General features: G+C 41.2%; 1 protein-coding gene across 1 annotated transcript; it reads right to left on the bottom strand.

Moving 5' to 3' along the window:
- Positions 1-11,217: 11,217 nt before the first annotated feature.
- On the bottom strand, positions 11,218-17,332 carry TMEM52B (transmembrane protein 52B). The gene is made up of 5 exons (XM_067698625.1): positions 17,279-17,332; positions 15,111-15,154; positions 13,189-13,227; positions 12,483-12,649; positions 11,218-11,462 (listed from the first exon to the last, which is right to left on the bottom strand). The coding sequence occupies exons 1-5, from the start codon at positions 17,330-17,332 to the stop codon at positions 11,218-11,220; spliced, it is 549 nt and encodes a 182-aa protein (XP_067554726.1).
- Positions 17,333-25,197: the final 7,865 nt, after the last annotated feature.

Genomic DNA, 25,197 nt, shown 5'->3' with positions numbered 1-25,197 from the left:
GCTTCTGAAGTAACTTTAATTCAAAATAATCAATATGCCATCGAGGCATATTTTGGGACGGCCTGTTCTGGGTTCCAACAAGAGATAGAGAAGATGATATTCGGAGAGGCAAGATATATAGGTAGGGATAGAGACAGATAAAGAGTTAGAGGCAATTCTAATGGCATTTAAGTCCTTAGTTTCAGGTAGTCTCTCGCAGTTGCTTCTGTGCCACTTAATGGCATGTTATGTGTATTTATATTCTCAGTACTTTGACATTCTTTTTTTTTTTTTTTTTGCGGTACGCGGGCCTCTCACTGTTGTGGCCTCTCCCGTTGCGGAGCACACGCTCCGGACGCGCAGGCTCAGCGGCCATGGCTCACGGGCCCAGCCGCTCCGCGGCATGTGGGATCTTCCCAGACTGGGGCACGAACCCGTGTCCCCTGCATCGGCAGGCGGACTCTCAACCACTGCGCCACCAGGGAAGCCCTCTCAGTACTTTGGATACAAAGTAAAGACTCAAAAAATGTGCAGTATGTGATAGTGAAAAGAGTAAAGGGTAGACTTATGATTTAAGATGGTAGATTGAAAAGGATATATTTATCTTTGCTGTCTCTTGAAATTCCACTAAAACAGGGGTCCCCATACCTCGGGCCACGGACCAGTACCGGTCCACGGCCTGTTAGGAACCAGGACCACACAGCAAGAGGTGAGCGGCGGAGGACGGGTGAAGCTCCATGTGCCACTCCCCACTGCTCGAATTACCGCCTGAACCATCCCCCCTCACCCTCCATCCATGGAAAAATTGTCTTCCACAAAACCAGTCTCTGGAGCCAGAAAGGTTGCGGACGCTGCTGTAAGCAACTGTGTCATGGGTTGAAATACATCCCCCCCAAAAATGTTAAAGTCCTAACCCCGGTATCTGTGAATGTGACTTTGGAAATAGGGTCTTTGCAGATGATCAAGTTAAGATGAGGCCATTAGGGTAGATGTTAATCCAATAGGACTGGTGTCCTCCTAAAAAGGAGGAAATTGGGACACAGAGACAGACACGCATAAAGGAAAGAGGATGCGAAGACATTGGAAGAATGCAATCTGCCAGTCAAAGAATGCTGGAGGTTACCGGAAGCTAGGAGAGAGCCAGGAAACAGTCTCCCTCACCACGTTCAAAAGGAACCAACCCTGCTCATACCTTGATTTCAGACTTCAAGGCTCCAGAACTGAGAGAATAAATTTCTGTTGTTTAAACCATCCAATTTGTAGTCCTTATGGCAGCCTGTGATACTGCGATTTATAAAAAGAAATATATATTTGGTCTTCACCCCGTCCCTGGCACAGAGCTCTGAAAACTCTTGGAATTTCCTAAGTGTCGAGAGCAATAAACGTGTCTTTTGTTACATTAATGAGTGACTTCTGGAATGCCCCTAGGTAACCTAAGGATAGGGGCTGGTCACCAGAGGAACCAACCATGTGATTGGAGAGTTGGAACATTCAGTCCCACCCCACCCCCACCTCCAGGGGGGAGAAAAGGGCTGGAAATTGAGTTCAATCACCAATAGTCAATGACATAATCCAGCTTGCCAGAGTGATGGGGCCTCCATAAATATCCAAAAAGACAGGGTTCTGAGACCTTCAGGTGGATGAATTCATGGAGGTGGCAGATGAGTGGCTCACTGGAGAGGAGCACAGAAGCTCATGCCCCTTCCCACATACCCTGCCCTGTGCACCGCATCCATAAGTAAACTGTTTTGTCTACTTATGGAAGAGTCCTGTGAGTCGCTGGAGAAAATCAATCAAACGAGAAGAGGAGGTCGTTGGAACCTCTGAACTATAGTCTATCAGTCAGAATCCCACGTGACAACCTGGACTTGTGATTGGCGTCTGAAATGATGTGTGTGTGTTGGTGGGGGAAGGTAGTCCTGTAAAACTGAGTCCTTAACTGTGGGATCTGGGGAGATAGTGTCAGAATTCAGTTGAATTGTAGGACATCCAGCTGGTGTACGAGAATTGCTTGGTGTGGGGAAAAAACCCACATATGGGAACTGGCATCAGAATCCTTCAGCTCTGCACATGCAGATGGCCAAAAAGCACATGAAAAGATGCTCAACATCACTAATTATTAGAGAAATGCAAATCAAAACTACAGTGAAGTATCACCTTATACCAGTCAGAATGGCCATCATCAAAAAGTCTACAAACAATAAATGCTGGAGAGGGTGTGGAGAAAGGGGAACCCTCCTACACTGTTGGTGGGAATGTAAGTTAGTACAGCTTCTATGGAGAACAGTATGGAGGTTCCTTAAAAAACTAAAAGTAGAACTACCGTATGACACAGCAATCCCACTCCTAGGTATATACCCGGAGAAAAACATAATTCAAAAAGACACATGCACCCCAATGTTCATTGCAGCACTACTTACAATAGCCAGGACATAGAAGCAACCTAAATGTCTGTCAACAGAGGAACAGATAAAGAAAATGTGGTACATATATACACAATGGAATATTACTCAGCAATAAAAAAGAACAAAATAATGCCATTTGCAGCAACATGGATGGACCTAGAGATTGTCACACTGCGTGAAGTAAGTCAGACACAGAAAGACAAATATCATGATATCGCTTATATGTGGAATCTAAAAAAAAAAAAGGGTACAAATGAACTTATTTACAAAACAGAAGTAGAGTCATGGATGTAGAAAACAAACTTATGGTTACCAGGGGATGGGGGGGAGGGATAAATTGGGAGATTGGGACTGACACATACACACTACTGTATACAAAATAGATAAATGATAATAACCTGCTGTATAGCACAGGGAACTCTACTCAACACTCTGTAATGGCCTACATGGGAAAAGAATCTTAAAAACAAAAAATAAAGAATGGATCTATATATATGCATAACTGATTCACTTTGCTGTACACCTGAAACAAACACATCACTGTAAATCAACTATACTCCAACAAAAATTAAAAAAAAAAATCCTTCAGCTCTAGAGAACAAGTACAGACTGTAAAGGAGAAAAGGGGAATCAAAAACTCACAAAGTCAAAGAGAAGAAAATAGAAAACAATATTGGTGTCTAAAAAGACTGACAAATAATAAACGACAGAGGAGATCTGAAAAAGGCCGTCCAAACCTGGTGCCAGGGAAAAGCTAAAGTTCTTTACAGAACTCAAAAAGATTCAGCCATCTTTACCCCCAGATTGTCTCCCCAGCCCTGCAGAGACTGGAGATTTATTTTTGCATGATTAACAAGGTCTGTGGACTGGGAAAGCTAGGGGGGAAAGTGGGCTTAGTAGAAGATGGCTACTGAAAACAGGAAGGTTAGGTGAGAACTTACATACTGACCATTGAATCCTCAACCTTCTTCCTCCTTCTGTTCCCAGAATTCTAGCAGCCCAGCTGGGTTTTTGCTCACATACAGAAATTTCAAATGAGCTTTATAGTGCCTTGTTCTTCAATATGATCAGACAGCAAGGACTCAAGGGTTTCAAAAAAAGATCTAATATGAAGTAAACAATTAGTGAAAAATAACTTGGAGAAAATAAGAAAGACTATTCGGGGAGATAAAAATACCAAAAGAATTATCATTAATATCTTCAGAGAAACAAAAGAAGATATGGCATCCATGAAACAAAAATAGCTACAACCAAAGAGTATTCATATAAAAAAAATCTTAAAAATTAAAAGTAAGAGAAGGAAAACATTCAATAGAAGTATTAGAAGAAAGTTAATGAAATTTCCTAGACAGTAAAGCCATAAAACAGAAAGACGGAAAAGGAGGCCAGGGGAATTAGAAGTCCAACGTTCAAATACTAGGAATCTCGAGAGGGAGATTTCAGAAAATGAGGGAGGGAGGTCAGATTTTATTTAAAGCTAGTTATCCCTACACAATCCTGAGGGGATTTATTTTCTTCCTAGAATTTTATGCAAAGCTAAGCTATTACTTAAGTATGAGGGGAGCACGAGACATTTCATAGACATTGAAGCTCTTCAAAAATTCACTTCTTATGTACATTTTTCCAGGAGCAGCCCCCAAATGAGGAAGTAAACCAAGAAAGGAAAAGACATGGGACATAGAAGACAGGATTTAACACGAGAGAGATGAAGATAATCTTCAAGATAGTAAAAGTAATTGACAGTTATTAATGTATACACGCTTTATATGGAGTATGAATATATGTATTAACCTCCATCATCCTCACACAATAATGTAATGTATGTGTACTCATTTGAAGATCATTTTACAGCTGAAGAAATGGAAGTGGAAAACAGTTAAGTCACTACACAAAGATTGGACCAAAAGGAAGGGAAAGCACCAGATTTTTAACCCAGAAAGACTGGTTTCAGGAACTTAATCCTTAATAGTCCTTTTTCCTGCTTCCCATTATACTCATCTAATCAAAATGATGACATAACTATATTTAGAAAATAGGGGGGCACAAGAAATGTTCAGATGTGTCGTGGTCGCGACGGTAGGGATGGTGGTGAAAAAGGGCCATATTTTCATCTTCCATAATGGCAAGTCAACAGATAATGGTCCACACTGAAAATAAAAATCGAGAATAGACACATATGACAAGGACCTACTATATAGCACAGAGAACTGTATTCAAGATCTTGTAATAACGTATAATGGAAAAGAACATGAAAAAAAATATATATATATATATACACACACATATATATACACACACATATATATATAACTGAATCACTTTGCTGTACACCTGAAACTAACACAACATTGTACATCAATTATACTTCAAAAAAAAAAAGGAAAGGAATAGAAACGTATGCATAGTATTTGAAGAAATGTAGATTTTAAAAAGTCAGCTAAAAAGTAGGGATTACATGTGCATGTATGCGTGTGGTGGGAAGGCACTCCTTTTCTTCCCAAGCCTTGTAGAGCTATTTGACTTTGTAATCTGTATGAAGGTATGCATTTGATTAAAAGGAATAAAAATTAAATGAAAAAAATCAGAGCAAAAGGCTTTTCAGTTTGGTGTTTGAAGTCTGAGGAAGTTGAGTGTGAAGCCAGCTCAGGCACTCAGCTCTCCACCAGTTACATCACTTGTCTGCAACTCAGCCTCCAAAGCTGACTAAGGGAGCACACAGTTTGGAGAATGAGATGGGGCACTGAAGGCATTCAAATGGTCATGATTACTTACCCATTGTTTGACTCCTGGTGAACTTTTGTCCCCTTTGAATTGGATGTACATTTATCTACTTTGATATTTCCTGAGTTTGGATTTACACTCTTTTTGGGGAGAGGGAGAAGAGGGTACTCAATCCTACCACCCATAGTAATTAGAATTAACATGGGAAGAAAGAGCAGGTGCTAAGTCTAGTGCAAGAGGATTGTACAAGACAGATCCTATGTAGGCAAGTTTGATATACAAAATGGGACCCAAGAAAGTCCAGACACTAAGAACACTGATATCATTTGTGAAACAAGGACAGTAATTACCAAAGGGCCACATCAACACTTGGATGAGTCCTACCAGGAAGCTGAAACACAGTGAAGAGGCTTTACATTTAGTCTGCCTTATTCTATAACTTTGCCTATAACTAAGCTCTTACGGAAGAAATTGGAGTGTTGTCTGTGGGGTAGCTGAAGAGCCATAATGGTGTCCCTGTCCTCTACATCTCACTTCTCTTATTCATCCTCTAGTGACAACTGAAGCGTCTTACAAGTTACATGATCTCTTTTCCCTCTTCAGAAACGTTCAATAGCTTTCATACAAGGCAGGATAAAGCCGAACTGCTTAAGCTCGTATGGTAAGCAGCTCCTCTGCCTCCTTTCTTTTGTCCATCCCTGTTTACTTTAGACCTTATTCATAAAGATGAGGTCACTAGGCAACATTTAACTTAGCTCCTGAGTTCTGCTTTACTAAACATACACAACACCTTCCCTAACCTGTTGATTCCTTTCCCGGATTAGAAGGAATAAAATGAAGAATTAAGTAGTTAGAGAATGACTGACCTTCTACCCCTAGCTTTCCCCTAGTAAATTGGCAGGTGGACCTCGCAGGTAGAGGCAGAGCACGTGGGCAAGAGAACATCCAATTGCAGGTGGACCATATGAGCAAGACGGCGTCCCAAGATAGATCAGAAGAAGTCAGCAGGTTTGCACACAGTGGAAAGATGATGAAGAATGTGACCTTCTGCCTTAATGATTAACTGAGATTGTTTTCCCTTTGAAAATCGTCATGGCTGAGCAGAATCTTCAGAGTTGGTCTCTGGACATAAGTCCACCATCTCCTCAGATTGCCGGTTTTTCTGAATAAGGTAACCTTTCTTCTCTACTGAAGCTTGCCCCTCAATTCGTTATTGGCTGTGGAGCAGCGAGTGGCCAAACCTGCACTTGGTTACAATATTTAATGCCTTCCATAAACAGATGTCAACTTATCTTTTCAGATCCATTCCTTTTCTATCACTCTTGGAATTTTTAACCTTCTCTATGATTCACGTTCTCATCTTTCTCATCTTTGCTCATAGACAGAAAATGCACTTATAATGTCTATTTGACATTTAAAGTTCTATGATCCTTCAGGTTTCAACTCAAACACGACCACTTTCATGACACCCTTTCCAAACTCTACAGTTACGAGGAATTCTGAGGTGGGAAATAGTGCAATTCTGGCTTAGCTGAGGTGGAGGTGTCAACAGAAGGACACTGGCCAACATTATTCAGACACAGCTTGTAAAATATTTTCCACAGTTGAATGCTCAATATATCTTGGACTATCCATAAATCACAGAATTTTTTTCCCCAGTCAGCTTGTTCAAGGGCAGACTTCCTATCTTGGCTTTTTTATTGCCTTCCAGCCAATCTGCTTAACAAATGGAAAGAAAACAAAACTCACTGTTCCCAGACTTTGCAGTTTTTCTCCCCTGCTTCTTATATTTGTTACATAAATTCCATTTCTGCTTTATGTCCATGCTCTCATATACAAGTACACTCCTAATGCATTAACTAATCAGACCGTCTAATAAAGGTCTCATCGGCCAGGCCCATAAGGCCAACTCAACCAGATTCTATGCTCTAGCTCTTGACCTAGACCTGGATCAGAAACAAGCCACTGAGAGGTATCTTGTACTGTTCTATTTGCCTCCAAACCTCAGACAAAACCAGTCATCACAGCCCAATCAATCTTCTCTCAGACCCATCTTCCTGCAGAAAGGAGTGCCTTTATTATCCTTGTGTAAACTAATCCAGGCCCATCTTCCAGGTCTCTCACAGATTAGGGACTTCATGCTTTCAGTCTTTTCCTCTTGCTATGTAGATATTAACACTTCCTTTCAGATACTGGACATAGCCCTGACTGTAAGAATTTCAGTTTTGGCAAGTAAAAAATGATTTTTTAAAATGTGGGTTTTTTTTTTCACTAGTGTAATCACCCCCAGAAAACCCAAATTAAGCTGTAGAGAATGAATAGTGCAGCTTCACAGCCAGGCTGCAGGAGGTTCATATCAATCCACATTTGTGGCATTCAGACTGAGAAAGAGGTAGCAGAGGTTCTCCACTGCTTAAAATTAGAGGAAAGACCTAGAGAACAATGGTGTAAAGGTTATAGTTCCTAACCATTTTGTTATTCGTTTTTGCAATTTGAGCACAGCTCAGAGCTCTGCTGAAAAGAAGAAATGATTATCATTCATTTCAGCACCACCACTTCCCGCCCAGCTTCCCATTCATTTTCAGGCTCTCGTCAGTTTTGACTAGGATTTTTAATACATGCTCCTGGCTGGAAGCAAGACCTGCCTTCTTCACACTTCAGCTAAGACCTCAGACATTTTCATCAGTGTCTTTCTAAAACATTGACTGCATGGATCTCTCCTGCTAAAAAACTTTCACGGCTGTCTTCAAGCACAGTGTCTGAATAATTTAGTACCAGGCTTAACAACGTGATACTTTTCTCCTTCAGATTATGCTCTCCTTTCTTTTTAGAATATATAATGCATACTAAAATAATGTATACTAAAGGGAAGAAACTAATAGAAAGTGAACAATCAAAAAATAAGCAGGGCTTCCCTGGTGGTGCAGTGGTTGAGAGTCCGCCTGCCGATGCAGGGGACATGGGTTCGTGCCCCGGTCTGGGAAGATCCCACATGCCGCGGAGCGGCTGGGCCCGTGAGCCATGGCCGCTGAGCCCGCGCGTCCGGAGCCTGTGCTCCGCAACGGGAGAAGCCACGACAGTGAGAGGCCCGCGTACCGCTAAAAAAAAAAAAAAAAAAAAAAATGAGGAGGGAGAGTTATCTCATTTATACCCATATCTATAAATATACATTTTAACTCGATGGCTTGCAAACTCATATCCTCCTGTCCAGGCCCCAGAGTCCCAAACTGGCAAATCCCAATCATCTCTGGGCCATTCCCAGTGGCTTATTTTACAGACACTGCAAAGTATCAAGATCCGATATGGAATTTCTTTTCCTTTTTTACAGATTGAGGCTTTCCTCATTCCATCTCGAGGAAAATGATTTTTCTCATTGGCGCACCTGAACCTTCCTTGCTGCTTTCGTGTATTAGGCATCATTTCAGATTAACTTGGTTTATATTTTGCCACAAAATGCCTTTCCCCCCATTTTAGAAATCCCTGAATGTAATTTCCCCCTAAATCAGGTCTCTGCTAGTCTTCGCCATCCTCGTAAACAGCTACACCTTCTGGCCTCGGGTCATTGATCTAGGAATCATTTTCCTTCGCTACATTTCCCTACCCAATCCGTTAGCAAGTCCTGATGACACTGTTCCCAATGTCTCTTTCAGACTGCGGCACTACTCAGGGATGTAGGCTTTGGGGAGAAATCAGTTAGCATCACTGAACCAACGGTTAAAGTTTGAAGGATGGGTATGAGGAAAGTTAAAAGGAGTTAAAACTGAGAACAATGGTGAAAGGGACTGAGCTGATGAACAGACGTCTTCCTCTGAGTAGAGAAAGATCAGCTCGGTGCTCTGTGACCACCTAGAGGGGAGGGATAGGGAGGGTGGGAGGGAGGGAGACGCAAGAGGGAAGAGATATGGGAACATATGTATATGTATAACTGATTCACTTTGTTATAAAGCAGAAACTAACACACTATTGTAAAGCAACTATACTCCAATAAAGATGTTAAAAAAAAAAAGAAGTGAAACCAAGTGGCTGCTGATTGCTTGTGATGTAATGCTAAGCTGACTGTGTGAGGAGAGGGCAAGGGGGAGGGGCAAGTGGGGCGGAGAGATCTCTTTAGAATAAGATCCTTACAGGCAGGATTTCTTTCAAGATCTTGTTATACCCAAGGACATTTTAACTCCTTTAAGACTGTAGTATTTTGAAAAATGAAAGGGCCTAGAATATTTCATGGAATATGTAATAATGAAGAGATTCATTTGGCAGTGGCAAAACAAGGTCCCCTCGTGTGCTATTAACAAATTCATGCATTAACGATTTCCAGAGGCAATGTCTTAAGTGACTCAGAATAAATTCAGATCACCAGCAGGTTATACTCGCTTAGAACATTTTCCCTCCTGGCTGAGTGAGCATCCCAAGAAAGTATTTAATGAGGTGGTGCGTTAATCAGCCATCCCTGGGTCTGTATTGCTCCCTGAGAAATGGACCTAATTGCCTAATAAATTTTTCTCAAATATTTCTTACCTCTACAAAGGATATATCAAGAGGAATCACATGTCTTCAGCTGTTTACCTCAATCAACAAATATTTATTGATGAAATAAAGCTACATCAGGTGTGACTTGGCAATAACATAGCAGGCTGGCCGGCAAAAGGACAAATCAGAACATAGTTTTCAGTAGAGTCATAGCAGGCCAATGAAAATTAGTTGTCAAGAGTAAGAGTAGGTTTTCCTGGTGGCGCAGTGGTTGAGAGTCCGCCTGCCGATGCAGGGGCCATGGGTTCCTGCCCCGGTCTGGGAAGATCCCACAGGCCACGGAGTGGCTGGGCCCGTGAACCATGGCCGCTGAGCCTGCGCATCCGGAGCCTGTGCTCCGCAACGGGAGAGGCCACAGCAGTGAGAGGCCCGCGTACCGCAAAAAAAAAAAAGAGTAAGAGTAACTAATGCACGTGTATAATAATTTACAAATCTTGTCATCTACATATAGCTTATTTGATCTTCACAACAATCCTTGGAAGTGTTATATCTCCTAATTTATGGATGAGAAAACTGTGCCTGAGAGTTCAATGACTTTTCTAAGGTCACTGGCAAGCAGTATTTCCCCAAATACACTTCACTTCCTAAATTTTCCAATAACAGTACATTTTGGAGGTAGTATGTTATGTGGACAGCTTAGCACTACACAGTATGATCGTGCCCTGGGAAGTTTCCCACCCAGTTAGTGCTCCAAAAACCAGAGAGGTGCGCAGACGGGCTCCCACAGGAGAATGCATTTCTACCATGGCTCCACTAGGTGGCAGTGAAGACCACCACTAGAAGCAAGTGTTTGTCACTACTGTAGAGACATTTGGTCAAAGCAGGAAAGAGGAAAGCAGCAGAGCGGCACTATTCTTTCAGAGTTAGAAAAGCGTGCGTGTGTATATGCTTGCGTGCCTCCGTGTGTGCGCGTATGTTTGCAGGGCAGAGGAACTAAAAAATGAATAGAACTGTTACTGCATTCTATGCGGTTTCCCCTACGGCTGGCGGGTAGAACCAGAGTGAAAGAAAGACCTTGATATTTGGCCCTTCAGTACTCGGCTGTGTCCTCTAAACCCAGACCTGCAATCCCACCCCTGGATTCTGGATGTCCAGTGAGGCATTACGTGACGTACAAAATTATCATTGTCATTTAGCGTAAAAGTGAGTGCTTTCTTGAGAGGAAGCATGTGTGAATTCAGTGCATGAATGTCTCTGGCTGTGCCTGCGGGCTGGTCTTTCTCCACAAGTGTACATAATCTGTTCGCTGGTAGAGAAACCAGCAACTTGCAGCATCCTATGGGGAAAGGAACTCAATAGCTGAAGGAATGCAAGATACCTTTGATGCTTTCCTGTTCAGTAGTAATCAGCATTGCTACAGTTTAATTGCAAATTGTGGCCACTGGATAAAGAAGAGTTCTCGACTAGAGCATGCCATAGCAGAAAATATACGTGTCTGGGTTGGAATCCATCTTTGCCACTGAATGTTGTTTAGATGGCCATCCTAAGCCTTCTGAAAGTTAGGGGGTAAAAATGTTCCATTTGTCTGTGAATCGCTACCAGCTCTGGGGAAACCCCCAACCCGTTGATCAAACCAGAGTTCCCATCAATTAGAACAGTGTTCGATTGGAGGCGACTCCTTTGCCGTTGGGGACAGCTGCTTTTCTTCTGGCACTGGGGGTAGATCAGGTGCTTTCTGGCCACACCTGGAAACAGTGAAGCGAGTCATGTGAAGAGCTTCTTCATACCCTGGGAGGGTGTCCAGGGAGGACGGCAGCTGGCTCAGGGAGCTGGGGGAGTGAGCCACGGCCAGGATTCTTCGAGCCGCAGGGCCAAACACTGACTGCAGGGCTGGAGAGGAAAGAAGGACTAGAGCTCAAGTAAACGCGGCGTCCACAGAAATCAGAGACTTACGGCACACTCAATCCCCTTTCATTTTAAACAAGTGTCCAAATTCATCATCACTCTTGGCCACAGATATTAGGAAAATCCTGTGAAGCTTGTTCAGAAACCAGCTTCACTCTTTGCTAGGAGATCCCATCTTCTCTGGATTCCTCCAATTCCAAAGTGGGCTCCCATATCTCACAACCCTGTCCTTTTCCCTTTACGGATTTGGACCCCTTTATACCAACACACTTAAGTTGCAGACTCCTTAGAAATAGTTGTTTCTGCCTACTTATCTTTTCCCCAAAATGACAGTGAGAAAAGAAAAGCAGGATAGGTGAACAACGTGCTATAGTGTTCTCTCTTTTCAAAATAAATATCACAGGGTATAATCACAGGGCATAATTTATCACAGGGTATAAATATCACAAGGCCTGCTGTTCTGCCTTGTATTCACTCTCCAATTTTAGCAAAGAATGTAATGCAAAGAAGAGAACAGAGGGAAATAAAGGAAGGTGTTTTATGATCATCCAGTGTTGGGTTTAATATCTAATGGTTTAAGACCTGGTGAATAAAGAAAGTACACACAACTCATTTCTCAAAAGATAAAAAAAAAATTAGTATAGATAATAGAAAGCGTATGTTTTCACAAAAATCTAAGACATTTTCGAAAAAGGGATATGTTCAGAGCTTCAAATGGTTTTATCAAAATAATTATTTATAAACTTGGGAATTCTTCCTGTAAGACATTTCCAATATTGTCTCCAACATTCCATTTCTTTCTTCACTCCATTATCTGACCAAAAACTGAAAATACAGCATCCATGGGAGACCAGGTCACTGCACCATCAGGCTTTGGGAAATTAAAGCTGCCCTAAGTTTTAGAATCTTTAACGCTATTTGATGAATGTTTTTACACCATTGCACTGTCCTAAGCGATCGTTTAAACCTGGGTTCACCTCCCACGTCCTACGTCCGTGTACTCACAAGTGATCGTGCTCTGGAGCGTGTTGTCCTGGTCAAAAGCGATGACCGTCACTTCATAGGGTGGCCGGCCCTCGTCTTCCCCATTTTGCTGGTGACCCAGACAACAGCGGAAGCACATAGAAGTGAGGCCACACAGGAGAAGCAGCGCCCCAATGACCACCAGCAACCTGTAAGGACCCCACCGAGCAGTGAGAGCTCTGTGGTCTGGCGTTTTTCCCAACTTTGGCGTAATCAGTCTTCAGTGTCTCCATTTTGATTTTTGTTTGAGTATTTCATAGAACGACTATCAGATTTTAATTCCCAGGTTTTCTCTTCACGTATATGCTTCCTTATTTTGCCAGCAAGACTAAGTCAGTTCACTAGAGCAATTCATGACAGATTTAAATGTGGTTTGGAGGGGCTAATTTTTACTGAAGTAATCTCCTCTCTGTGGCTTTCTCTAGAGCTGACCCTGAGAAAGTACACAATAATCCGTCCATGTTGGCCCAGGAGATGGTATTGAAATAGGAAATCCTGGTATATTGTCACACAGGTTAGTGACGGGGTAAAGAAGCTTTACTCCACGAGATGCTAGGAAATAGGCTGGATGTCTCAGTTTCTTTTCTGCTGTCAATATATTTAAAAACTAAAATAAATAAATAAAAGTAATACCCCTGAGAAAAACTCCCTTTTAAACATCTTTCTGGGTAATATAGCTGAAACTTACCATATATACCAGAGATGTACCCAATCTGTGGTCAGGCAACTATGGAGGAAGAATAAAGGTTTGTTTGCAATAAAAATATAGTCAATGCCTGTTATCATTCCAGAATCAGAAATACAAGTTACAACGTATGATACCTTGTTATAATAAAAGCATCACAGGTTATATTAACTTCGATGTAACCAGCTGAATCTATTATGAAATGGGATGCCTTCAGTAGTGATTTATACTATACATGGCGTTGTGTAAGTCATTATGAGATGGACTAAACTAGTGATTATGAAAATAATGTTAATAGAACCTGTAACCATGACCATTGTAAACAGTTTTGATGACAATTACCAAGAAAGAACTTTCAATGCAAGTTTACAAAGAGTGGAAATAAATGTGAAAGTTAAGGTTTGTATGTATTTGAGGTCAATAAAATTTAAACATAAAGAAAATTTCAGTTATAAGCGTGATAGTTTGTAATTTATGTTTTGCAAGTTGTTGCAAAAAGGGCCACCATATAAACAACAAGGTCCTACTATATAGCTCAGGGAACTATACACAATATCCTGTAATTATCCATAATGGAAAAGAATATGAAAAAGAATATATATATATATATATTTGAATTACTTTGCTATACATCAGAAACTAGCACAACATCACAACCCTGTAAATCAACTATACTCCAAGAAAAAAATAAAAAGCAGAAAAAACAAAAAAGGGCCACCATAAAACCATAAAAACTCCCACCGTAAAAAGGGCTTTAAATGTTCACATCCAGGATCAAAACAGATAAGCATATCCCTTGAGGCCAAACAAGGAGGGGGGAGAAAATGTAGAAACCAACTTCCTCATGACAAAAGCTAATTAAATATTCTGAATGAACTAGGGCAATTATCAAGTTTCTCTATAGAATGAAGAAAATATGGATGGCAAGGGAGAAGGAGTGTGGGATAAGCTGGGGAGTGTGAAGGGGACGGGAAGGAAAATATCTGTTTGTCACTGAAGATGAATACATTTACTACTTTATGATCTAGTGATCTGTTGAAATCTACTTCTATATCCTCTCTGCTTGCACAGTTGTAGATCATACAGTTTTCTTTTTCACTGAACAGTGTCTCTAGGTGTTCTCACATTCCCCGTTTGTTCAAAGCCCCTTCCAGTTCTACAATGTTACGATTCTGATTCTATTAAAAATAACCCTCCTATGGTGGTAGGTGTCTAAAACCGCAGAGAGCTCGTGGCAAGTAACCAAGGCCATCACCATTTCCTTTGGGTTTAACAGACTTGGCTGTGGGGAAACTCTTCCTGTGGCTGAATGTGTGTTTCCTTCAGCCTAAGTAAGTCTTTTCATTCAAATTGTCCCTGCTTTCTTAAATAGTTTACCTCCAAGAGGAAGGAATCTCTTCCCTTTTCATCTTTGTGTCCTCTGTGTCTACATAGGACCTAATTGTGACAGGTTTAGATTGAGGGATAACTACCTCAAAGTGATAGCTAAATGAAGTCTGCAATAAATATTAACATGCCCTGAAAAATAGGAAACGCTTTGCAGATTTGAAACGGCGGTGCTGCGTTGGCAATCACCCAAGTATATCTGCGTGTCAGTAGTGAATCCTGTCTGTCTCGGTGACTCTCTGAGAGGCTTGGGAAAGAAAATCTTTTGCAAGTCACCGTGACTGTATAAACTGAGATTAAGTCTGCTGTTTTGACAGGAAGATTGGCTTTGGAAAAACACCATCAGCAGTGTTATCTTGAGTACTTAGGATGACACAACACCTGTTTTTGGATAATCTGTCTTTGAGATCAGTGGGTTGATGCCATTTAAGTAGAAATAAGGGAAGTCAGAGATATCTAATGACATTTTGACCCTGTTTTGGGTGTTGATGTTTTTGTCTGTCTCGCTTTCCTCCCAGTGTGGACTCTCAGATACTTACTGTTCAGGATTGACACAGTTCTCCTCACATCTTGCCCAAGGAAGCTGTAGGAAGGGAAACAATCTCAGACAGGGAAATGGTCTCATCTGCTGTGCTCAGCAGTCTATGAGTCATCCCTCATGACTGCGCTGTCAGGTCAGTCGGTGACAGCAGGGCAAATACAAGGACAAGATCATGGGGTCAGTCATGTTTAGCACTGTTTTCATCTCTCCTCTACCTGATCTTTATTAAGTTCACAGTGGGAAAACCTGGAAGAGCAAATACCTGATCTGTTTCGGTTTTGGTTTTGTGGTGGTGGGTGAGCATCACCGCCTCTGTGAACGAGAGGCAGCATTTATACCAATTTGTTTGTCCTAGAAACTTCCTGATCTGTCTCTCAGGATACAGTTCTTGTTCTCCTAATTCTCTATCAGTTAGAAATTGAATTCAACCCCACCGCTCTTCTTTATTCCCTCCGTACATCAATAACTCACCGTACAAGAGAAGAAGAGGGGAAAGGGAGGGGAAAATCTTATTGATTGAATAGCTACTCTATGCCAGCCAGATTGCTAAGAATTTTTAAGATTTCATAACATTTCATCACAATAACCATGCTGGTGGGTACATTATTTTGAAACGTTAAGAGACTAAGGCATAGAGGTTTGGGTAACATGACCAACTGCATACACCTATTGAATTGGCCAGAATTCAGATCAGACTCTCTCATGTACACGTGTGGAATGAATCACTAGAACCAGGGACAAGTCTGCTCTAACAGCTGTTGACATTGCTGTCAGGTCCCTTCTACTCCCAAAAAAGGAATGTCCCACTCCTTCTTTTACCTTATATTTCAGTTGACTTTCTCCTTCAAAAACCTCTCTAGGTAAACTTCTGTTCTAGAAACTGTCTCTCTCTTCCAATAACTTGGATGACTTGATATTTCAGAAAATCAACAACAAAGGCCACAAAGTTACTCTAAAAAGAGGGAAGAATTTGTACTTCTTGGGAGTTTGTGGGGAGGGTGGAGGCAGGCAGGGGACACACCTGCATATGACATTGGGTGAAAAGGATTTGTAAAAGAACAAACAGCTGGTCTCTACAGAAGACATTTGAGAAACTCCTGGTTTTGTTTTAGTTTAAAATAATTGGCCACTAAGGATGACAAAGTATGTGTTTCCTCAACCCACCCCTGGTACTTCGCTTTGTTTTCTTGACTAAAGTTTAAAAAAAGCCTAAAGTGCTCAGCCGATAAAATGTCTCTTTTCAGGCCTGTTGCAAAAAGAGAAGAAACGAGAAAAGAAAGGAAGGGAACGACAAGGAGGAGAAGAAGCAGTAAAAAGAAAATACAAGAAAAAGCAAGAAAAGGCTATGGTTTCAGACATTCCGTTAACTGGTATATAGGAAGTAAAGAAAATAGCACCCTCTCTGTTAGGAGCTGTTCAGGAATCTGAAACCAGCCCATTTCTTCATTTGCTTTTCTTCTTAATAGATTTCATATCTGTGTAAACGTCCCCTTGAAAGTGATCCAGAATTCCTCAGTCCAATGACTCTTTCTCAGCTAATGAGTTACTCAGAATCTTCTGCTTCTTAGTGGGGAGAAATAAAAAGTGCAAAGTATTTTAAAAGAGTTTTCTTTCTCAACTTATCTCTTATCCAGAGGCACCTAAACTGCTAGAGTAGTATTAGGGCTGATATGGGAAACACTAGGGGAATTATGTACTTGGTTTTAATAATTTACTTGGATTTTTTTTTTTTTTTTTTTTGGCCATGCCACGCAGCTTGTGGGACCTTAGTTCTCTGCCCAGGGATCGAACCCGTGCCCCCTGCAGTGGAAGTGTGGAGTCCTAACCACTGGACCACCAGGGAATTCCCAGTAACTTACTTGGGGTTTTGAGGGATAGGTGAAGAGATGTTAAAAGAGAGAAATATACATGAGACACTTCTAAATTGTCATTGCTCTCCTACTAGTATATATGTCCTTCTTTTCACTGATGTCATTAGTCACACATGCACTATATGTAACCCTATAATACTAAGGGAACATTCTAGTTATTCTTTTCCCTACCATCCCTTTGGTTCTATAAATGTCTCCCCCCTCATTCATTTCCCTCCAGGTTCTTCTGAGAGTTGATTTATCTGAGAAACAAAGAAACAAACAGAGGTCTTATGTCTGCGTTTTCACAACTCACCTGGATGAAATACACCAGGGCAGAAGCCATCAGGGCTCGGGATTGCCCCCTCATCGGGCTGCACTCCTACTTCTCCAGGTCACGCACTGGGCGTTCGTTGCCTCCTTTCCATGCTCTGTGCCATGTCTGACTTCTTGACCTGAAGGACCTAAGGAGAGAAACTCTTCTCAGCAATAAATCGGTTTTTCCTCCTCTCTCTTTCTCTTCTCTTACTCCCTCGGGCTGTTATTTTCTGTGGTTTTTCTCTCCCCTTTCATCCTAGCTTCTTTCTCTATTTCTATTCCTGGTTTTAAGGTCTCCACGTTTGCTTCCCTGTGTCTTCTCTTCTTCCATTCTACTCTTAGCCCTTTCTAGATGTCTTTAAATTTCTCACACTGCCTCCAAAAAGAAGACGTTCAGGAGGGACACATCAGTCCTGTGAATTAGATATTTTTCTAGGCAGTGCTGGGAAACTGGACTTGAAGGAGGATCAAAGGCACGTTGAGGGTGACCACATAAGTTCTCTTCTCCATCAGAAAAGGAGTAATATTCTTGGTCCTTCACCCAAGCACTCCAGGGTGACTGTTGCCAGTTGAAAGTCACCCTGCCAATCTCCATTCACTCCCCTCTCCGTGTGACTAGCTCGCCTGTCTTGCTCTCCCCTTCAGTATGCAGGCCTCCCCTTCACTATGTTGATAATCAACTCTCCTGGTTCTGGGTCATTTATTCCTAGACACTGGAGTAGGGCTGAGAGGTTGCCAAATGAACTGGAAAGCTATAGCATCTTTGGAGAAAGCAGGTGGGGAGATTAGAATTTCTATGTGCTATCCATGAAATAACCCTCCACCCTGGCTTCAATTCCCATTGAAATAGTTAAAGAGACATTTTTAAACAAGATTCAAGATCTCTCTCTCTCTCTCTCTCTCTCTCTCTCTGTCTCTCTCATATAATGTAAAGTCAGAGCAGGAATAAGCACACATGGAAAGGACATAGAAACTTTGTAAAGACGCATCTCTATAGGAACAAATGAATGCTGTATAAATGATGTATGCTTAAGCCAGTAATCTTTTAATTAATACAAAGTATTAAAATTTTTTAAATACAAAGTCTTTCGTAAGAAAATTGGACATTTGCTTACAGTGATCTATCTTATAAACATTGGGAAAAAAACAACTTTCAGATACTAACTCTGAAAATCTGATTTTACTGAGTTGTTGAGGGGAGTCCGTTGGGCGGGGTTGATTCTAAAAGCCCTCCCACCGCATAACAATGTGATATGAGAATGGAGAATGTAAACTTAATTTTATTTCTTTTTTTTTTTTTTAAATAAATTTATTTATTTATTTTTGGCTTTGTTGGGTCTTTGTTGCTGTGAGCGGGCTTTCTCTAGTTGTGGCAAGAGAGGGCTACTCTTCGTTGCAGTGTGCGGGCTTCTCAGTGCGGTGGCTTCTGTTGCGGAGCGCGGACTTTAGGCGTGTGGGCTTCAGTAGTAGTGGCTCGCAGGCTCTAAAGCTCAGGCTCAGTAGTTGTGGCACACGGGCTTAGTTGCTCCGCGGCATGTGAGATCTTCCCGGACCAGGGCTCAAACCCGTGTCCCCTGCATTGGCAGGCGGATTCTTAACTACTGCGCCACCAGGGAAGTCCCCTTAATTTTATTTCTTAGCTAAGGAAATCAAATAGTGAGAGAAAAATCTGGTATGATACTGGTGATTCAAAATCATTCATTTCCAAAAATAAACGAACACTACATTATATTTGTAAATGTAAGAGTACTTTCCAAATTTTAGCAGAGAATTGGGCCAGGTAGGAGGTATTTTACAGGGTAAGAGAGCAGAATTCTAATCTAAACCCTCCACTAAATTATTATATAATTTCTTCAGTTCTCAGTGTTCCCATTCATTAAATAGGAGTGGAATGCCCACTGGACCTGCCCTAGATGTTGCTTTATGTTGCATCATGAAGGCATTTTGATTGGAATATTTCTAGTCAGAGTGTCATGTACATGTTCATATAGCATCATTAAGCTTGCCCTTCTCTTTCTCTTGTCAGACAGGCAGTAGGGCATCATGGCTAAGAATCCAGCTTGGTTGTCTGGGATTAAATACAATACTTACTTGGTCACTTATAAAGTGTGGCATCTTAGGCAAGTTATTACATCTCTCTGTTGGCTCAGTTCCATCCTATATAAAATGGATAAAATAATGTTACTTCATACACTTATAGAGATTAACTATGTTAATGTGTATGAAATACATATCCTAGCCCTGATATAACAAGTATTTTGTAAGTGTTAACTAAGATTGCCTTGATTTCCACTCAATTTTAACAGTAACTTTTCCCTTCAATATGCTGGTAAGTGATGTCCTCCTGCCTCTCGTGTGTATTGTCACCATGACCTTGTTTTAGCTGTCCTAGCATTCCCGTTCTGGAGTATTTCCCCTTGCTATCCTGGCCCTCTCTTCTCCCAGTCATGCCAGCCTTCACCTGCATGAACAGGTTTGCCCATTAACATGACTTTTTCCCCCCAATTGCACTTTTCTGCCATGTGTTTGCCCTCCAGCTTTCTAACAGGTTAGAACAAAATGGAATTCTGTTCATGACCTTCCTGTTACTTTTCTTTCTTAGAATTACTACTGCCCCTTGCCCTCCCCCGACCCCTCCCTCCACTGGATTATTCCCAGGAGAAAGAGAACTTCTTGTTTATCCTAATGGAAGTGATTATGCCTTGTGGCAGTTTTAGCTCTGAGCTCAGTCCCTATCAAAGCATCCCTGTAGGGAATGATGAGACAGGAGAGAGGCTTAGGGTGGGAAGACCGAAGAGGTCCACCCTGGAAGGGCAGGTGCCTGAGGTAGAGGGGCATGAACTCATTACAACCCTACACAGTCTTGTGGCTCCATTACGCTTGTCAATCATTAGCTTGTACCCAGGTTGTTAAGAACATGGAGTGGAACCAATGGAGGGCACTGTACCAAAGACTTTTCACCTATGCTTCAGGGAATTGTTATACAACAGTGATAACAAGTGGGGCGAAAGAATTTCTTACTTCTGGTTCCTTTGATTATTCTCCTTTTGACCTTGCCTAGGTCAGGTGACTCACTGCAGGTTCCCTTCCTCTCTGTGCTTCAGTGAAATAGAGGCTAGGACTTTTATTCCTCTGAGACAGCAAGAGTGAGCTATGAAGAGCTGACAGTGGGTTGGACCACAGCCATGGCTTCAAAAATAGCTAATACGCCAGGAGAAACCAGTTTTATCTTGCATCTACTGGAAGCTCCACTAGGAAGACATAAAATAATAGTGTCTCGACTTTATGAATCATGATTGCAGCCTAAGTTTTTTTTTGGCCATACCACACGACATGTGGGATTTAGCTCCCAGACTATGGATAGAATCTGTACCCCTGCAGTGGGAGCTCAGAATCTTAACCGCTGGACTGCCAGGGAAGTCCTAGATTTTTTTTTTTTCATTTTGTGTAAGCAGCTTAAGTATTGAGTGGGAACCTCAGAGGCACTGAAAGTCAGTGATAGGATTAGATTTAAGGAATTTTACAAAACAGGAGGATTAAGATTATTAACTTTATATACCATGTAACACATTACCACAAATTACGTAAGCAGCAATGTAAAATGACACACATCTTTATCTCACAGTATCTGCGGGTCAGAAGTGTGGGCACAGCTAATTTGGGTCCCTTGCTTAAGGTCTCACAAGGCTACCATCCAGGTGTCTGCTGGGTTGTATTCTCATCTAAAGGCTTCACTGGGGAAGGATTCATTTCTGGGCTTCCCTAGGCAGAATTCATTTCTCTGTGGCTGTAAGATTCATGTAAGCTGTTTCTTTAAATACAACCAGGGAGAGAGAGAGAGGGAGAGGGAGCGCACAGGGAGAGATCCATACTTTAGTGAGATAGGCACTACACCTATGTAACCACATATATGTGATCACGGACATTACATCACCTCTGCTGCACTCCAAGCCACAGATCCCACCCACACGCAAGAGGAGGAGATTACACAAGCAGGGATAATGAGAACCACTTAAGGTCTGTCAAGTCTGTCCAGCTATCTGCCACGTAAAAATTGTAGAAATTATTCCCATGGGTGTTTCAAAAACAGAAGAAACCCAAATGTCCCTCAGTGAATGAATGGATAAAGAAAATGTGGTATACCTATGCAGTGGTATATTATTCAGCCTTAAAAAGGAAGGAAATTCGGACACATACCACAACATGGATGAACCTTAAAGATATTATGCCAAGTGAAATAGGTCAGACACAAAAGGACAAATACCATATGCTTTCACTTGTATGAGGTCCCTGCTGTAGTCAAATTCACAGAGGCAGAAAGCAGGATGGTGGTTTCCAGGATCTGGGAGGACAAAGGAATGGGGAGTTGTATTAGTCAGGGTTTTCCAGGGAAATGAAAACAATAGAATTTGTATATATAGAGAGAAAGGGATTTATCATTTAATTATGGAGGCCGGCAAGTCCAAATCTGTAACGTGGGCTGGCAGACTCAAGACCTAGGAGAGCCAATGGTGCAGTTCCAGTCCAAAGGCTGTCTCCTGGAGAATTTTTTTCTTTTTTGGAGAAACGGTAGTTTTTTGTTCTGTTCAGGCTTTCAACCGATTGGATGAAACCCACTCACATGGGGAGAAATCTGCTTTATTCTACTGATTAAAATGGTAATCTCATCCAAAAACGCCCCTGCAGAAACACTCAGAAGAATGTTTGACCAAATATCTGGGCACTCTGTGACCCAGTCAAGTTGACGCATAAAATCAACCGTCGTAGGAGTTCTTGTTTAATGGATACAGAGTTTCCATTGGAGAAGATGAAGAACGTTCTGGAGATGGATAGAGGTGATGGTTGCACAACAATGTGAATGTGTTTAACGCCATGAAACTGTACACCTAAAAATGGCTAAAATGGTAAAAATTTTATGTTATGTAAGTTTTACCACAATAAAAAAAGAGAGGAATAGCTTAAAACCTACAGGCTAGAATAGCAAATAGCAAATAGAATAGAATAGCAAATAGAATAGCAAATAGCAAATAGAACAGCGAAATATGGCCATGTTGAGGGGCTAGATCACCCAGAAGATGGTGACTGGTCTAGTTTTCACACTGTCCGTGTTGTAGCACTTCTGCGTGAGCTTCTGTTTGGAGGGACATCAAGAAAAGATTTGAGGGTGCCCCTGATGTGGGTATCCTCTACTGCATACCACATTTAAAGTCTACTATGAAGTGGATATGCTCTGCCTTGGTGATCTGAAAAGTCTCTCACTGAATCCTTTGAGAGAGATTCATACTGCGTTTATGCTATCACTTAGAAGAAGTCACCTATGTCTTTCATGATCTGGCATAATTGAAAGAACAGTGAACTGAGTTCTTGTCTAGCATCAGGTAGAAAAGAGATATTCAGTAAACCACTTAAATTTGGGGGACTTTAGTTCAACTTTCTCAAAATAAAAGAATTGAGATAGATTTTTCTTCGATTTCTCTGTAGTTTAAAAATCCAGTTTATGCTGGTGATGTCTTCACAATTAAGAATCTCGTGTTAACTGTCAACCGTCTGTAGACTATTGGCACAATTAGTATGGTATGCTAGGGTGGTAGAAAAGAATGAGATTTCCTTAATAGAAGGGGATCTATCCTTACTTTTAAAGGGCTTATAATTTAGTTGGAGAAATGGAATAACATTAATGAAGTTGAAAATCAATACAGGGCATGTTAGAGTACATAAAATGAGGGGAGAAAAAGAAACTGATGATGACAATCCGACCTGTAGGTGCTAAGGTGAGAGGATTTTTTAAAGAAAAAAAAAAATTGTGTGTGAAGGAAGTATAGGACTTGTAGAGCTCACCACCAAGTCCTGGACTGTTAGGGAGATTCCTGTGAGTGTTGACCCAAAGGACAACGGACGATTATGCCCTCCTGGGTCTCATGGGTGAAGTGTGGAGGTGAATATCAGAGATCTGGGCGATCTAGCTCAATCTTAGGCCTTCTGTAAGGAATGTATTTCTTTCTGGTCTTGTGTCTTTCTTTGGGTAATTTTTTTTTTTTTTTTTTTTTTTTTTGCGTTACGCGGGCCTCTCACTGCTGTGGCCTCTCCCGCTGCGGAGCACACGCTCCGGACGCGCAGGCTCAACGGCCATGGCTCACGGGCCCAGCCGCTCCGCGACATGTGGGATCTTCCTGGACCAGAGCACGAACCCGTGTCCCCTGCATCGGCAGGTGGACTCTCAACCACTGCGCCACCAGGGAAGCCCCTTTCTTTGGGTATTTTAACTACATACTCACATGCATCCTTCTGAGATACTTCTTCCTATAAAAAGCTATGAGGATGTGATGGGCTCACAAGAAATATGTGTCATGTCCATTTCCTCAACAGGGGTACCTATATGTCTCATCTTAATCCACTAGAATATTGATGGCATCTGAAATAGCGTCGCTGTGGGAAATGATAAAGTGTCCACTTCACTGTGGTATCATTTCAGTATTTATTAATCATCATTAAAATAATTTCCTGAGATCCTATTTATGTGAAAGTCCCCATGGCAAATGCAGTTATGTATCTAATCTTGCTTCCTGGCACTCACAATCAAGGGAGGTGGTGTGGGGCTTGAGGGATAAAGGTAAGTAACATTGATTTGTTACAAGCTGATTGGACTAGGATATATTTGCGAGTTGCTGAGCCTCCTTTGTGATCTGTCTCATAGAGTAGCACTTTAAATGGTCAACTATTTTCAGTTTGGCCTCAGATACCCTGCACAGAAAAGGGGAATAAAAAAAATTTAGGGAGGAGGAGAGAAACGGAATCCTAGTTAGGCTTTCATTTTGGTGAAAAATTACTGGTGAAAACTATTCATTTTCCTAATAGTTTCCTAGATTTTGTTTATTTACATATTTTTCTCCAATCTTTTATGTATTCCCTTCTTTTTATTTTTCTCCTGGTATAGTTTAAAGCAAATACTAGCTATCATATCATTTTTGCCCATAAATACTTCAGAAGATATCTCTAATAGATAAGGATTTTTTTTTAAAAGCATGTATAACTGCAACAAGATTTTTTTTCTGGTTATGAGGTTGTGAGGGAAAAATAGGTGAGAATTCTATCAATGAATACATATAGTATCTTTACTGGGTTCCCATAGAAGTCTTTGTGACTCAAGGCAGACATATAAAATGTGTTCTTTGATGAGCAATTCCACTGTGTTGAGTATTACTACTGCTAATATTAATAACTACCATTTATTGATTTCTTATTATGTTTGAAGTACAAAGCTTAGCATTTTCACCCAATATCTCATTTGGACACCTATAGCAGCATTATCAACAGTATCAAGTGGACATTATAATGTCCTAATGTATAGCCAAAGACATTCCCCAAGATTAGAGACCAAGGGAATAGCAAAGGAAGGATATGAAACAATCTCCATCTGGCCCCAAAATTCTCTCTGCTGCTATGTTATACGCCATTGTACGAAATAGCACTCCTAACTAAGTTCTAAAATTGCCTAGGTTATCATGGCTAGAGAGATAAGAGTCATAAGTGATTAATCCCCAAATTCCTAAGTCTATAGCTGATGAAAAAAAGTCAGAATTAAAAAGGAAAATGCGAGACGTATGAAAGACTCAGTATAGAGATAGTCTGCTACAGTGAAATAAACAAATATGGATATTGGCATCAAGTAATCTGGTCTAATGCACACTCTTCCACAAATTTACTGTGAATTACCCTTTTAAATTTCAGTTTCCATATCTGCAGCGTGGGTGCAAATTCCTCTCCTCTAATGCTCATGGAAAATACAGTTTTCTCTTTCATAAATTACTTAGTGAAATATCCTGAAACACTATCAGAATCACCACTTTCCCCTCCTGCAATAGACATAACCCAAGAATTTGCGTCAGCCAAGTTCCCAGTATGAAGCAAAGCCTCTCC

Source organism: Pseudorca crassidens, chromosome 11, assembly GCF_039906515.1.
Source record: "Pseudorca crassidens isolate mPseCra1 chromosome 11, mPseCra1.hap1, whole genome shotgun sequence".
Classification (NCBI taxonomy): domain Eukaryota; kingdom Metazoa; phylum Chordata; class Mammalia; order Artiodactyla; family Delphinidae; genus Pseudorca; species Pseudorca crassidens.
Note: the sequence above shows the minus strand (reverse complement) of the source record. Positions and strands in the feature narration are given on the sequence as shown.